This window comes from Solanum dulcamara, chromosome 4, assembly GCF_947179165.1.
Source record: "Solanum dulcamara chromosome 4, daSolDulc1.2, whole genome shotgun sequence".
Lineage (NCBI taxonomy): Eukaryota > Viridiplantae > Streptophyta > Magnoliopsida > Solanales > Solanaceae > Solanum > Solanum dulcamara.
In genome coordinates, this window is record NC_077240.1 from 19,090,450 (window position 1) to 19,104,336 (window position 13,887).

The 13,887-nt window shown below is 37.8% G+C and overlaps 1 protein-coding gene across 11 annotated transcripts; it reads left to right on the top strand.

Moving 5' to 3' along the window:
- The first annotated feature begins 1,126 nt into the window (after positions 1-1,126).
- Positions 1,127-13,707, top strand: LOC129886791 (uncharacterized). 11 transcript variants are annotated; one of them, XR_008766256.1, is made up of 6 exons: positions 2,573-2,864; positions 4,734-5,449; positions 5,571-5,759; positions 9,105-9,218; positions 13,157-13,255; positions 13,398-13,707. XR_008766256.1 is itself a non-coding variant. In XM_055961638.1 (5 exons), the coding sequence occupies exons 3-5, from the start codon at positions 4,775-4,777 to the stop codon at positions 6,439-6,441; spliced, it is 1,011 nt and encodes a 336-aa protein (XP_055817613.1). In that variant the 5' UTR covers positions 1,127-1,270; positions 1,401-1,485; positions 4,734-4,774; the 3' UTR covers positions 6,442-6,736. The 11 variants fall into 11 exon arrangements, 5 of the variants coding, with proteins under 5 accessions (XP_055817613.1, XP_055817614.1, XP_055817612.1 ...); XR_008766255.1 differs by having other exon boundaries at positions 13,401-13,707; XM_055961638.1 differs by lacking the exons at positions 2,573-2,864; positions 9,105-9,218; positions 13,157-13,255; positions 13,398-13,707 and adding exons at positions 1,127-1,270; positions 1,401-1,485; positions 6,295-6,736.
- Positions 13,708-13,887: the final 180 nt, after the last annotated feature.

Here is a 13,887-nt window from a genome sequence, read left to right on the forward strand (position 1 = left end):
GAAATTGTTAACTTCGGAAAATGGTGGGTAAGTTTATGGAAATCAACTGATTGCACATCAAGTTACAATCGAACATTCGTTATGTTAAAATTTTATATATCGATATTTATTTTTAAAAATGCTATACTAATTTTAAAAAATAATAACTAAGGGACTCCATCGGTTTTATAAAATTGTCCATCCTCAATTTTCAGAAGTACATAAAAAACAAGTATCAAGAAATCGAATCCAAGTATTTACCATAATATTAGATAATTCTACCACTAAAATACGCCTGCTCTTTCATAAAATGTCGTTATTTTTATTTATATTCCAATTTTATTAGTATAATAATTTCAAATAGTTTAACGCCTTAATCTATTTATATAGATTTGAACAAAAAAATACTCAACTATCGTCTTTCGAAAATATAAAGGGTCTTTTAGTTGGGAATATGTTATCTCAAGATTAATTATCTTGAAATAAGGTAGAATAATTTATCCCGGTATTTATATGAGAGACACAGTGGAATAAGTTATCCCAAATTGTCAATCAAACAAAATATTAAAATTTTATCCATGAATTATTATTTTTTATGGAAAAAGGATCATATTTGCCCTTGTGAAAAGGGTTATATTTACCACTCGTCATACTTTTTTTGATATATTCGATCTTATAATCCAATTTTAGGTACATATTTACCTTTGACATTTAAGTGCCATGTATCACTTTTATTATCCTACGTGGTGCCTACATGATACCTACATTGTTCATGTACTATATTTTTATTATCGCGAAACTCATTTGTGACCTCCTAAAGTTGACACCAACTTTCACTTAGACATTTCAACTAAGCTTTGTTCATTTTAGACACCTCAAGTAAGGCTTCAATGTGTCATTTTGACACTTTGTGCTGACTTGATATATTACATGTGCTGTATCCATTTTAAATGCGTGAATAACATTTTTTTTAATTTTTTTTTTCTTCAATTTTTAGCATTGTTTGGAGAGATATTAAAGTGAGTTTTCCAAGAAATACATTAGCATTGACCATGTTGTTTACAATCCAGCCGCAGCTTCTACACCATATCTTCAAAATCAATTAGCGCGATTCATCAGAATGGACTAAATAAAATCTGACTTATTTTATTTTTGTTTTAAATATCAATAGCAAAAATGAGAAAAGAGAAGTGTCCCTAATTGGATAATCAGAACAGAAACCCAATTCCAAATCTCTCATCTTCATCTGCTCACTGTCACCGTCGCCTCACTGCCGGCGGTGAAGTTTCCGGTAATTTTTTTGCCAATCTCATATTTTTATCTTCTCTGTTCCTATTTATTTTGTTCATAAATAATTTCTACATTCGTTTTTTATGCTCCTATTTTATCTTTAGAAGAAAAATTTCGTGATATCTTTACAGATTAAGTACTGATGGTATTTCTTAACTGGACGCGTCCTGAAGAGAAGAAAGCAGATTTGTATTAGTCTTGACGGAAAAATTAGAGGTTCGTTGAATTTTTTGATTCAATTTGATTTATATTTTTGGATTAAATTTCCTTCTACAACTGGATATCATCACTCTTGCCATTATAGCTCCATTTTTTCCCTTTAGATGGTATGAATAGCTTTGGGTGGGTGTTGGAGGAGATGAAGATTTGGTGGGGGTGGAGAGGGGTTGGGATTGGGGTGGGTGAGGTTGAAGAAGACGATGGAAGGGTGGGTGGTGTTGAAGACCACTAATGGGTGTGGAGATTAATAATTGTTAATTTTTATTTTTTAAAAATATTATTTTTAATATATATATATTACGTGTTTTTATTTAATTCGCTAATATATTTTGGTGCAAGAAGCCCATTGTTGCTGAACAAATCAAAGAAACCAGCACCACCAACAACAATAACGACAACAAAAACAACTCGACTCATGAAATTCAAGAGGACGATGAAATGAGAGAAACGGATTTGTTTGAAGTTCCAGTTGCTGCAAAGATTTCAAGTACAGTATCAACTGCCGACAAAAAATGCTTTCTCATTCAAAAATTTGAATCCTATTTGTGGGGCTTCCCCTTCATGTCTACGTGAGGACTGAGGGTTTATGCTCATTGTCGATCATGTGGTCAATTTTTCCGCTTTCAATTCCGACCAAGATTGACTTATTATTCCTCTTCGTCCATTAATTCAGTTCCTTAGTTCAAACAGTCCCTTCCTCAAAACCTATTTGCGCAAGTGCCTTCTTTTTTCTTTGGATAATTATACTTTATCCAACGTTAAGATTTGGAATTGGTTAATGCCTTTTTCTCTGTTCATTTTTCTACATTCAGTTAATACACTGAATGGATGGTAGAGGATGGGTATTGGGGCTAGGGTTGATGGGTCTTCATATTGGGGTGAGTCGAGTTTTATTAAGTGGATCATAGGATAATAAAAATGGTGATACGATATTATATAGCCAAATTAGATAGCAAAGATAAATATATTAAAAAAAGTAGCATGGGGCTAATTATGACCCTTTCTTTTAATGAATACAAGGACAAATACGACTTTTTCCATGTTTTTTCTAAAACTATTTATGTTTATCCGTGCCAAACAAGTAAGGAATTAAAATTAAATATCGATATTTCAAATAGGGATCCTTCCTCTCTCTTAATCGCCGCCGTACCGCCGGATTTGCCGGACGTTTCTCCGGCTAATATTCCTCTATCGCGTCCATACGAGGTCAAGCCCAATTTTTTGTTTTTTGATTGGGTAGAAACTCCGCCTTTGGTCTTTTAAAATTATAAAATCGGGAGTAGTAGTCTCCTGCCCTGATTTTCGTCAGACTCACTTCATCAGCGCCGACTCTGTTGCCGTATTATCAAGTTTCTCAAAATTTTCAACGGCTACTAGTAAGCTTCTTGGGCTAAATCCTCGTCTTTAAATGCCAAAGTCATCTAATTTTACTATGCAATTGCTTTTTCAACATCTTATTCTTCTTTTCCCAATTTGCTTAGTTCCTTATGTTAAGTTTTAAATTTGTTGTCTATTTCCTTGCTCGTGCTAAGTTTTCCATTTTCTTTAGGTTTTAAGCTATCTTGAGAAAAAAATAGAGCTTTTCCCAGAAAATCTGTTGTTTCTTTCACTAGTAAGAAGATAACTAGTTGATTAGAATTTCATATGGTTGTGACTTTCCTTCAACTTCGCATAAACAGGCTTCTTCGAGTCAACTCAACTTCTTTTGACCTAAACAGAAAAGGAACAGAGGCTAGGATTTAAATACTATAGCTTCGGATTCTATCATAACTCACTCAATTTTCTGGATTTCAAAACTTTTATTTGTACTAATTTTGTGAATTTTTTAAAAATCTATACAAATTTTGAGCCAAAGTTACTCTGTGAATTTGTAAAATAGGCACCACATCTGCCTCTAAAAAGGGAGTCATGAAGGGGTTTGACAGATTCTTGGGAATTTGGGATATTTTTTGTCTAGAGGTTTGGATGCACTCATGGGCATGGGCTTCTGAGTTGGCTCAATGGGTGTTGGAGTTGGTGTTGTCTGGCTGAAGTGGCTCAAACGTGTCATCTATGTGTGAATTTTTGTGGACGATGGTTAATTGTGGCTAGGATTTGTTTGCTAAGGTGGAGAAAAAAAAGGGAAAATATGATATAAAAGAGTAACAATGAGGGTACTTTTGTTGCCAATTTCTGGCAGAGGAAAAAGCTAAGCGATAGTCTAATAGTCTGGGGTGGATGTATGGGCATATTAGGAGAGATAAGATTTAGGATTTAATATATTTGGGACAAAGTAGAAGGGTACAAGACGAGGGAAGTGAGATTGAGATGGTTCGACCATGTGAAAAGAAGATGCGCAGATGCCCAATGAGGAGGTGTGGGAGATTGGCTATGGTGGGTTTAAGGAGAGGTAGAGGTAGTCGAAGAAGTTTTGTCTCGCTTTCCTATGGGATAGGCTTGGTGTTAGTTTGGTGCATCGTACCTGTTTCTCCTTTCATATCAGTAGTAGCAACATTATTCTCCTAGTTTTTTGTCCTACGATTTTTGTTACTACATGTTGTTTTTTGTACTTCAGTTATCACATCATTTGGCTGTTGTTACTGTTTTTGTTTTTTGAATGCTATGTAAAGCTTTCCTTATTATTTGCTATGTCCTCCTTACTTTTGTATTTTTTCCAAACTGCTTTGATATGCATTGCTGATGGTCTTTCAGAAACTGTTTCTCTACCTCCATTAGGTAGAGGAATGGTCTGCGTACGCTCTACCTCCCTAGATCCACTGTGGGGGTTACACTGGGTATATTGTTGTTGTTGCCTTACAACCTATGACCATGGTAATTCTTGAAGTTGCGGCTAATTCTTGCATCAATATTCCTCTTCAGATCTTCTCCTGTCAATAATCTTTTATAGTTATTAGTAATATTATACATGAAGCTTATTGATGTTCTGGATTGAAGCTGCTTTTGAGTTTATAGTACTGTAACAAATGGTTTTTCAATTATGTTATTTAATTCCACGTGTCCTTTTTTAACTTTTCCAAGCCAAATCAATTATTATGCCTTATTATAATATCAATGAACTTGGGATTAGAATCAGTTACATGATCTGCACTAATAGAACTTGTTTAACTGCTGAATGGTACCTTTATTAATTTATTGATGTGTCATTGGTTAAGTCTCTCCTTATTTAGCTTAAGTCTATCTTGAAAAGTTTACTATTGTCATTTATTTGAGTTTGTAGTTTGAATCTCATAATTTTTCTTATGCAGCTGGTTTGAATTAGTAACTCAGTTCTAAGTCCAGGTGGAAAATGGATATTGAAGTTGATCATTATGTTGCTTTGGGTTTACCCTCTGGTGTGGAAGGGACCAAACTTTCTGAGAAAGACATATCTAAAGCTTATAAGAAGAAAGCATTAGAGTTGCATCCAGACAAGAGGCCCGATGACCCAAATGCTCACTTGAACTTTCAAAAGCTGAAGACTTCATACGAAATTCTCAAGGATGAGAAAGCTAGGAAGTTATTTGATGATCTACTTCGTGTGAAACGTGAGAAGATCCAACGCCAATCACAACACGATTCGAAGCGTAGAAAGATGATGTCAGATCTCGATGCAAGAGAGCGTGCTGCTTTTTCACCTGATGCCAGCGTTCTAGCTCGAGAAGAAGAGGAACAAATTGCTAGAAAACTTAAGGAGGAAATTGCCCGAATTCGTGCAATGCATTCAAAGAAAGTGTTTACTCCTATAAATACTTCACAGAAAGAGGCACATGCTAGAACTAAGGAGAGTAGTGCAGAAGGCAAGGGGAGTAGTGTAGACAAGGAAAAGGTGCTTAAGGTATCTTGGGAGAAGATCGGTGAAGATTATACTGCCCAAAGACTTAGAGAATTGTTTAGTGAGTTTGGTGAGGTTGAAGATGTAGTAATCAAGAGTTCTAAGAAGAAAGGCTCTGCTCTTGTTGTCATGTCATCTAAGGATGCAGCTGTGAGTACTTTATGAAATTGAGTATTGATTTTTGATTAAAAAAAATGAAATTGAGTTTTGATTTTAATTGATCATCTCTACTGTTTGTAAAACATCAGTAATGTTTTTTTTTCTTTTTCAGAAAGCTTCGTGTGGAAATGTGTTGGGGGATCTATCAAATCCTCTCTTAATTGTGCCTCTCCAACTTCCAATGCCATCTCCATTTTCTAACGCTGAGAAAAATGGAGAATCTGAGGGCCCAAGTTTGAGTAATCTTGTAGGTGCTGGATACCAGAAATTTGAAGACTCAGTATTGGAAAAGATGAGAAAGGTATGAACTGCTTAAAAATTTTGTTTTACATTCTGATATATCCTTTAATAGAGTGCCGAAGATTGCAATGAACTAGCAAATAGGACTATTCTATCTTAATTTGTTGTATTTTTTTTTACCTTAAGTTGAAATCCTTCTGAATATGCATCTTTGGTTGAAAAGAACTCAAAGTTGATCTTATTAACAATGTTAATCGCATGTGTAACTATGAGGGGAACCTTTTATGTAAAAGGGTTGTAAAAGAAAATTGTAATATTTTTTCGAAGTTATGCCTGTGAGCTTCCAGCAGTAGTAGTTACTTTCTACATTCAACTACACAAGAGGGAGAGAGTCCAGAGAAGGAACACCAAAGTGTTTGGTAATGAGCAGACGATCGAGAATGACTCATCTTGTGTACGCAATAATCGTGAATTACACCTAACATGATTCCAATTAGAGAATTTTTTATCAATCTTTTTGTTTGACAGTTGAAAAGAAAGAGGTAATATCAACACCGAAAAATTAACCCAAATTTCCCTTTTTCACTTTATTCTAGAGTTTTTTTGATAAGGTAAATAATTTATTAACATTGGCTGAGACCCCATATACAAGCCAATGGTCATATACCAAAAGAAGAGAACCTACATCAGATATGGTTCTCACAAAAGAGGTCCAATCCTTTATACAAGAAGGGATCTCGTAAGTACACCAAAGAAACTAGAGATAGAAAAAAGGGAGAACAATTTAAAAAAAATGATAAAAAGCTCCCAGACACTCTTTCCAAGACAACCCTTTAGAAGTCCCTTCTGGGCTTCTATTCTCCTTTTCGGTGGTCTTCTACCATTGGGGTTACCTTCTCTCTTCTACTTTCTGAAAATGCAAAAGATTTCTCCGGCGACACTCACCGGATTATAGCCCTTTTCTTTCGAGTGGGTGATTACTGCTTCAATTCTTGAACACTTAGTTCCTGATCTAGCAGCATTATGGAGAATAACAGAATACACTTTAATGCTGGTTTCAAATCATTTGACATCTCCAGGTGGAGCTCAGGTAATACCAGCTGGTTTGATTGGGTAGAAAGAAGTAGAAATAGGATGAGAAGGATAGCTCTGAGCAAGAAGGTTATGGAATGGTTATGTCACATTCTCAAGGAGGCATTGAGTGATCAATAAAACTTGGTGAGAAGATGGAGGACTAAAGACCCAGTGCTTGAGTTCTAGGGCACTAGAAAGTACAATGAGCATGGTAGATATATACTCATCTGGTCACTAAAAGGGGAAGCCAGAGAAATTATTGTATCTGAACAAGCCATAAATGCAGGCTGGAGAGACATAGCATTTAAGATTGAAATATTCATTAGTGGCACTCCCCAGCAAACTGTTATACAACAGCCCCCAAAAATGATTAGAAAAGAGGTCCCATATGCAAAGGTTGTTGAGGGCAGTAAATGACATCCACAGACTAAGGAGGCACCGATTTCGAAAATGGCTTACTAGGTACATGCATAAACTGGTTTGTTTGGGAATCCCTCATTCCCACACACACACTTGCAGATGTCAGGAGATGGGCTTCTTCCATATGGAAGAAAAGCTTTTGGAATCAACATTTATGAGATGGCTGGACAAATCTTCCTATTTAAATTTCCAAATAGGTATATGGCGGAGCAAATCTTACAAGGATAATGGGTTTAGAAGATCACCCAGGTCAAGCTAGATTGGTGGAACCCCCTAGTTGGCTGTACAACAATCCAGCCAAAACACTTTTCAACTCGACTCCAAGCAATAGGGCTTCCACTCCATCTGTGGTCTTACGATATTTTCCGAGAGATCGGCGACATACGTGTGGCTGGAAGAGTACAGAAGAAGAAACAGAACTGAGAAATCACCTCAAATGGCTCGAATCAAAGTCATGGGCGATGCTCGAAGTATACCCAGTGAGGTTTCTATCCTTAAAGAGGGGTATATATTCAAAATCCCAATTTGGGTCGAAAGACAAATAACTTTTGAGAGGGTGCCGGCCATTATGCCTTCGAGATCTTATACAGATGTGGCGGAGATGGAAGAACCAAGGAAAACCCCTAGGGAAAGCTTTTACCCAGAGGACAGAGAGAGGAAGAACGATGGAAGAGGTTAATACCCAGAGGTTCAAAGCCTCTTTTGAAGTTATATCCGTGGTCTCTGCTTTGATCTAGCGACACTTTATAACCTCTTAGAATTTGCCATTGAGAAGAACTTCCATGTAATCTCCAATAAAATCCTGGCAGGGTCAACTTATGGAAGTGAAGAGTTTGTTAACATAACAGAGATAATTGATTCTGAAGATTTTGACCGGAACAGAGGTACACATTGTGTATGATCTATCTCTCTCTTCCTGGTTTCAGGGTAGTGGTCATCTATTCTTTCAATGAAAATGTCTAGCAGTTGCGAAAAAATTGACAAGATTCTCGTTCACTTCAGTGCCAATACAGCAATTACTCATCCAGATGCTATCAGATGAGAAATTCGTAAAACAATTCATCCAACAGAAAAGAGAGAGGCTAAGAAGGATGTATTTTCTATTTGTCTATGGATTTCACATCTAGGAATTGAGTGCACCAAAAGTAGCGGCCGTTTCCACTGATGGGCTGACATGAGCAGGTTAATTCGGTCTTATAATGTGGAAGGTGAGATTGAGCTTTGGGATAACCTACTAAATGTAGCTATGATCAGTGTAACTCATGGTTCTTCCTGCCACGGTGTTGAACTTGGGTGATTCAGGTCATGTTTTACGACCTTAAGGTAGAGGGATATTTCCAGATTGATGCGACGGATTCAGAAAGGTTTGGAGGTACATAAGTCTCTGAGTTAAGTTGCTAATGACCCGATCCCTCACAATTGTCAACCTTTAACCGAAAGTCCACAACTTCTGCAGGGAATTAATGGGTCACGTGTTATGTGATTTTAATGCTTCCATAAAGTTATCAATGTTCTAATAATGTGATCAGGATGCAGCACTCTGGGTACTAAATGGAGAGGAAACAAAAATATAAGCAGATTGTAATGCAGAAGATTCCTGAAGTGTGTACTTGAGATCCTCTCCTACTTTGTCATGTTCACAATTTTTTTTATATTTTTATTTTTTTGAAATTTTCCTCATATTATATAGAAATAAAATAAAAGTACAAGGAGGGGGACATAAAACCTTACCTCCAAATCTAAGTTGGATGATAAGCCGGCTAACCTATTAAGGTCGGCTAGCTTATCTCAGATACAAAAAGGTGCTATCTAGGTACTAGAAAAGCGTTAAAAAAAGAGAGGACTCCTCTCGGTACAAAGGGACTAAGAAGAGGATAGTGCATGGTGAACTTAAGTCGGCTAACTTTTTCAGGGTTGCTCGACTACCATTTCCAATTTGTCCGTTCGAGTTGCAACTTCTTGGGCTATGCAGATGCTGGTTCAAGAAATCCAAGATCAGCCTCACAACTCCAACACAAGGCTCAAGGTCAGTACAACTAAACCAGAAGACACACAACAGTGAACAAAACTGAAAACTAGTTTCATTTTTGATTGCCGTTGAGTGTGGCTCCAAGTATTGGGTATTGTGTTCTGGTCTGGATTTGTTGATGCTGGACATGGCATGTGCAGATGCATCTTTTTTCTGCTGCTCCAGCAACCTGCAAAACAGGAGGTGCTACCATTTGCCAATACAAGTAAAAGGCAAAAAAAACAAAATTTGTTGTTGAATAGCAAAAACTGATTTTGTTGTTGAGTTTCTGAAAATTGCAACTGTGAATACTTGATGTTGTTGATAATTCGTGATTCTTGAATGTTGAAAATCTGATGGATGGCTTTTGTAACTTTGTGATGTGTCTTGTTGTGATTTTGCTGGTGCTGGAGAAAATGCTGGAGGAGAACCATGGAATGTTCCTCTGTGAGTGCTGAAGGTGTTGTGAATCAGCTTCTGTGGTGCACATTGGATGGCTCCTCAATTGCAAGTAGAGATGGAAGTTGAAGATTGTTGGTGTTGGCTTGTTGTAGTTGTAGGGTTGCTGCTGTAGCTTCTGAACTCCAGGGTGCTGTGACTGGTTGCAAGTCCTCTTGTTGATGGTGTTTGTAGCTGCTGCACTCCACTGCTGTGGAGTTGGTGTTGCTTCCAATCAACTTCAGCTTCAGCACTCTTGCATCTGTTGCTTATTGTTGCTGCACTTCTGTAGTGGATGTTTGGATTTGTAGTTGGTCCTTGTGTTGCAGCTTCATCTTCCAAGTCTGCAACTTCAGCTTCAGCTCTGTGGTTGATGCAGTCCTGATTGGAGAAGTAAAGTTCCTTGCACTTTGCAAGGTTCCAGAGCTGCTGAGGAAGGCTTCTCAGGTACCTGCACACCCACAAATAAACAAACAAAGAACTCCAAGTAACTTGAATGCAAGGAGGCTGCTGCAGGATGAGGGCAGGCCCCTGTGTGAATGGATGTTGTTTCCCTTTGTTTGAATGTTTGTGGGCCTGTAAACAGCTTCTTGTTTCCTCCAGAGAGGGAGTGATCAGCTCCTTTGAATTGATCAGCTCCTTAGAGTACCTGCACATGTCAACAAAAACAAGGCAACATACTAACAAGAAATGTAGATGCTCTTTGTGAGCTGCAGGGTGAAGTTGTTGAAGTTGTTGTTGGGGGCTGCTGCACACCAACATGTAAACCAACCAATAGTTCCAAGTAGCTTGAGTGCATTGGGGCTGTTGCAGGTAATGAAGGATGTGATCTGGCATAGTTGGAATGGTGTGGGTAGCTGGTGAGGCTCCTGCATATCTGTCAGTCATCTCCCATTGTTTGGAGTTCTGTGGACCTGCACAAGCATGTAGCCAAAGAACACAAAACATATGGGGGATGAGTAAGCTGCTGCAAACCTGTATATAGCTTCTTATTTCCTTCATAGTTGAAGTGTTCAACTGCTTGTTGTTGCATGTTTCTGTTCCTGCACATAACAAGTGAACATAGCAAGGAGCTCCAGGAAGCTTGGGGTGCAAGAGAGCTGTTGCAGGTGCTGCAGCAAGGAATTTGGCATGAATGGATTGTTGGTGTGTTGGTGAATTCCTAGGCTGCCTGGTTGTTGTCTCCTGGGCCCCTGTATAAAACATTAGCAAAGATACACACAAATATTGAAGGGGAATAGGCTGCTGCAGGGCTCTATGCAGCTCCTTGTGGCTTCCATAATAGGGGTGGTTAGGATTGTTGTTGTTGCATTTTACCCCCAGGAGGGGATCCTTCATTGTGATGAGGATCAGTTCCTTGGAGTATCTGCACAAAACAACAACAGAATAGTACACAAACAAACAATTTTGCAAGTTGTTGTAACTAGTACTAATGACTTGTATTTGTTCCTTGTGTGCTGCAAAGTGGTGGAGCTGCTGTTGGAGGATGTTTGTTGTTGGAAAGTATAAGTGGCAGGCTGAGGGTGCTATTGTTGGAAAATAGCTCCCCACTTGTTTTTGTACTTGTTGATGTATAACTCCAGCTACCTGCAACTACACAACAAGCAAACATACAAAACCAAACCATACTGTAGCTTATGTAGTGTTGCTTTGAATTGGACCAATTGCTGTGGCTGGGGCTCTTCTTGTTATTATTGTTGTTGAAGCATTCCATGATGTATCTGCAAACAACAAACAAAAGCAAGAAAGGACTTGCACATGCTATCAAGAAAGAAAAAACCTCCAAGAGTGCTTTGGAGTCGACTAGCTTTTTCACGGTCGCTCGACTAACGTCTCCACTTATCCGTTTGGGCTGAAACTTCTTGGGCTTTACACAAACTATATTTGCTGTAGTCCTGCAAGATTTGGAGGCTTTTTCCACTAGCTGGAATCTCCAACTTGCAAATTGCTCCCTCATTAGGCTTAAGTCGGTTATTTTTTTGAAGGTCGCTCGACTAACGTCTCCAAATCTCCGTTTGAGTTGAGATTTCTTGGGTGTTGCAAATATTGTATTTTCTGCAGTCCTGCAAAGTTTGAAGGCCTTTTCCACAAGCTGGAAGCTCCAATTTGTGAAGTGCTCCATCTTGAGACTTAAGTTGGCTAGCTTTTTCAAGGTCGCTCGACTAACGTCTCCAATTATCCGTTTGAGCTGAAACTTCTTGGGCTTTGCAACTATTGTATTTTCTGTAATCCTGCCCAGTCTGGAGTCCTTTTGATGTTGCATGATGCATTTGTTGATTTGCTGCTGCTGTAGCTCAGTTGCATTCACTGCTGCTGCTGTAATGTAGCATATGCAAGTGATGTTGCTGAGATGCTGCAGGTCTATGGTAGGTTGTTGGTTCAAGAATTCCAATCTCAGCTGCTGCAACTCCACCACTAGGCTCAAAGCTGCATGATACCTGCACCAGATAAACAAACAAAAGGAGAAATCCCATTGCTGATTCCTGTGCTGCTTCACTACAGCATTCTTGCAGCTCCAAGGCAAGCTCCAAGTTATCCAATGGTTCATTTTGCAGCTGCTGTGCCAAGAAGCAAACCTTACATGGCTTGCAGTTGTTGGGTCCCATTTTCCAAATCTGCAGTTACCTACACAATCAAGAATGAAAAGAAAAAAGAAGCTATCTACTCTAATCCTTACCTCTAGGGGTAAGTTGATTGCTCTAGGAAGACAATAAACAAGGGAGACTCTCCCCTTTACAAAACTCCTAATTATGAATTGTCATGTTCACAAATGCATACTCCCATTTGTGGATTTTGAACTGCCCTCTGGGTTCTAGAGATTGTCGAGGTGAATTAGCAGTCAACCTTGATGTAAGGACAAGCATATAACATGTAGAAATGGTTAATACCTTTCCAAATTTAATGTGACATAGTCAATATGGTAAGGTCTTAAATTGAAAAAGGAGAGGTCTTAAATCTCATTTTCTTTTTATTCCTCAAGTTGTTAACAGTTATTCTTGTGGTAGCACTAGATAATGTTATTGGGGAAATTAATTGATTTCTTATTTTAAAAAAGTGCTTTGCTAGTATGTTTGGAGGGTCTAGAGGTGCGTTCGCAAGTGGAACATAACCAAATCAGCGAAATGCTGTCAATTTAGTTTAGTCTTTTACATATATTACCTAATTTTGAGCTCAGATTCAACTTGACTGGTGTTCTGAAAGAAAATATCAATACTTGTTCTCTATAAAGAGTACCCATGCATGTACTGAAAAATAAAAGGGAAAAGAAAGGAGGACAGATTGGGTTGATTTGGAGTTAAAAGAGTTTCTTGTTTCTACATCTCCTTTGTGGAATTGTTACTGTGATTGTTACAAACTGCTCCATTTTCCTCTTTTACTATTTTACTCATCTCTCCGTACCTCTATATTTTAGAAAGAAAAATTTCAGAATGTTGTTGTCCATTCTAAAAGTATTTCTTTAAGGAATTTGTTTTTTTTTTTAAGGAATTTTCTTACATGTACTGATTCACTTATCACAGGCTGCTCAAAGGAAGAAATAGCATGCAGAAGCTTCATCAAGTTCAAGTGCTGAGATGATGAGATCTCTAGGTTGCCACAGATAAAGACGAAATTTAAAAGTAATCCTTTTATCTTGTTTCATATATTTCTTGTATATTTTACACAGTATGGGGGTGTCATTCCAATTCTGACGGATAGTTTCTTGTAATCATTTGACTGATTTCTAGCAAGTTAAATTTCTTTTTGCTGGTCTCTCTGAAGCAGGTTCGTTGTCTGACATGTACTTCTGGCACAAGATTGGGTAGAGGAGATTTATCTACGTTGTGCAACGCCTGGTATTCTGTACATGGTGTTTGTAATATGAATCACTCAAATGTGCCATGGATTCATTTATATTTTTCAGAAAACTTGCAATATGCCAAGATGATGGATACATACTAAATGAGGGGTGTTAAGTCATGAGTGTATTGTATATTAGACAACTTTTGGGTTATGTTACTTGTTTCGCTGTGTTCTGTATTTGGATCATCGCCACTTTTACTTTTTTAATTCGATGAAAAAGATTTCTTGATCTTGGATAGAGTTGCCTACGGTAGTAAAATGAGTCCTCCCTTTCCGTTTTACCGCATAAAAATGATCTTTCAAAAACTATGAATATACAACATTACCACTTTGAATGTATTAAAGAAGCCCCTTTTTGTAACCTGAAAGTCTTGTATTTAAGTAGAGAAGTATAGAGGGGTGAGCTCAT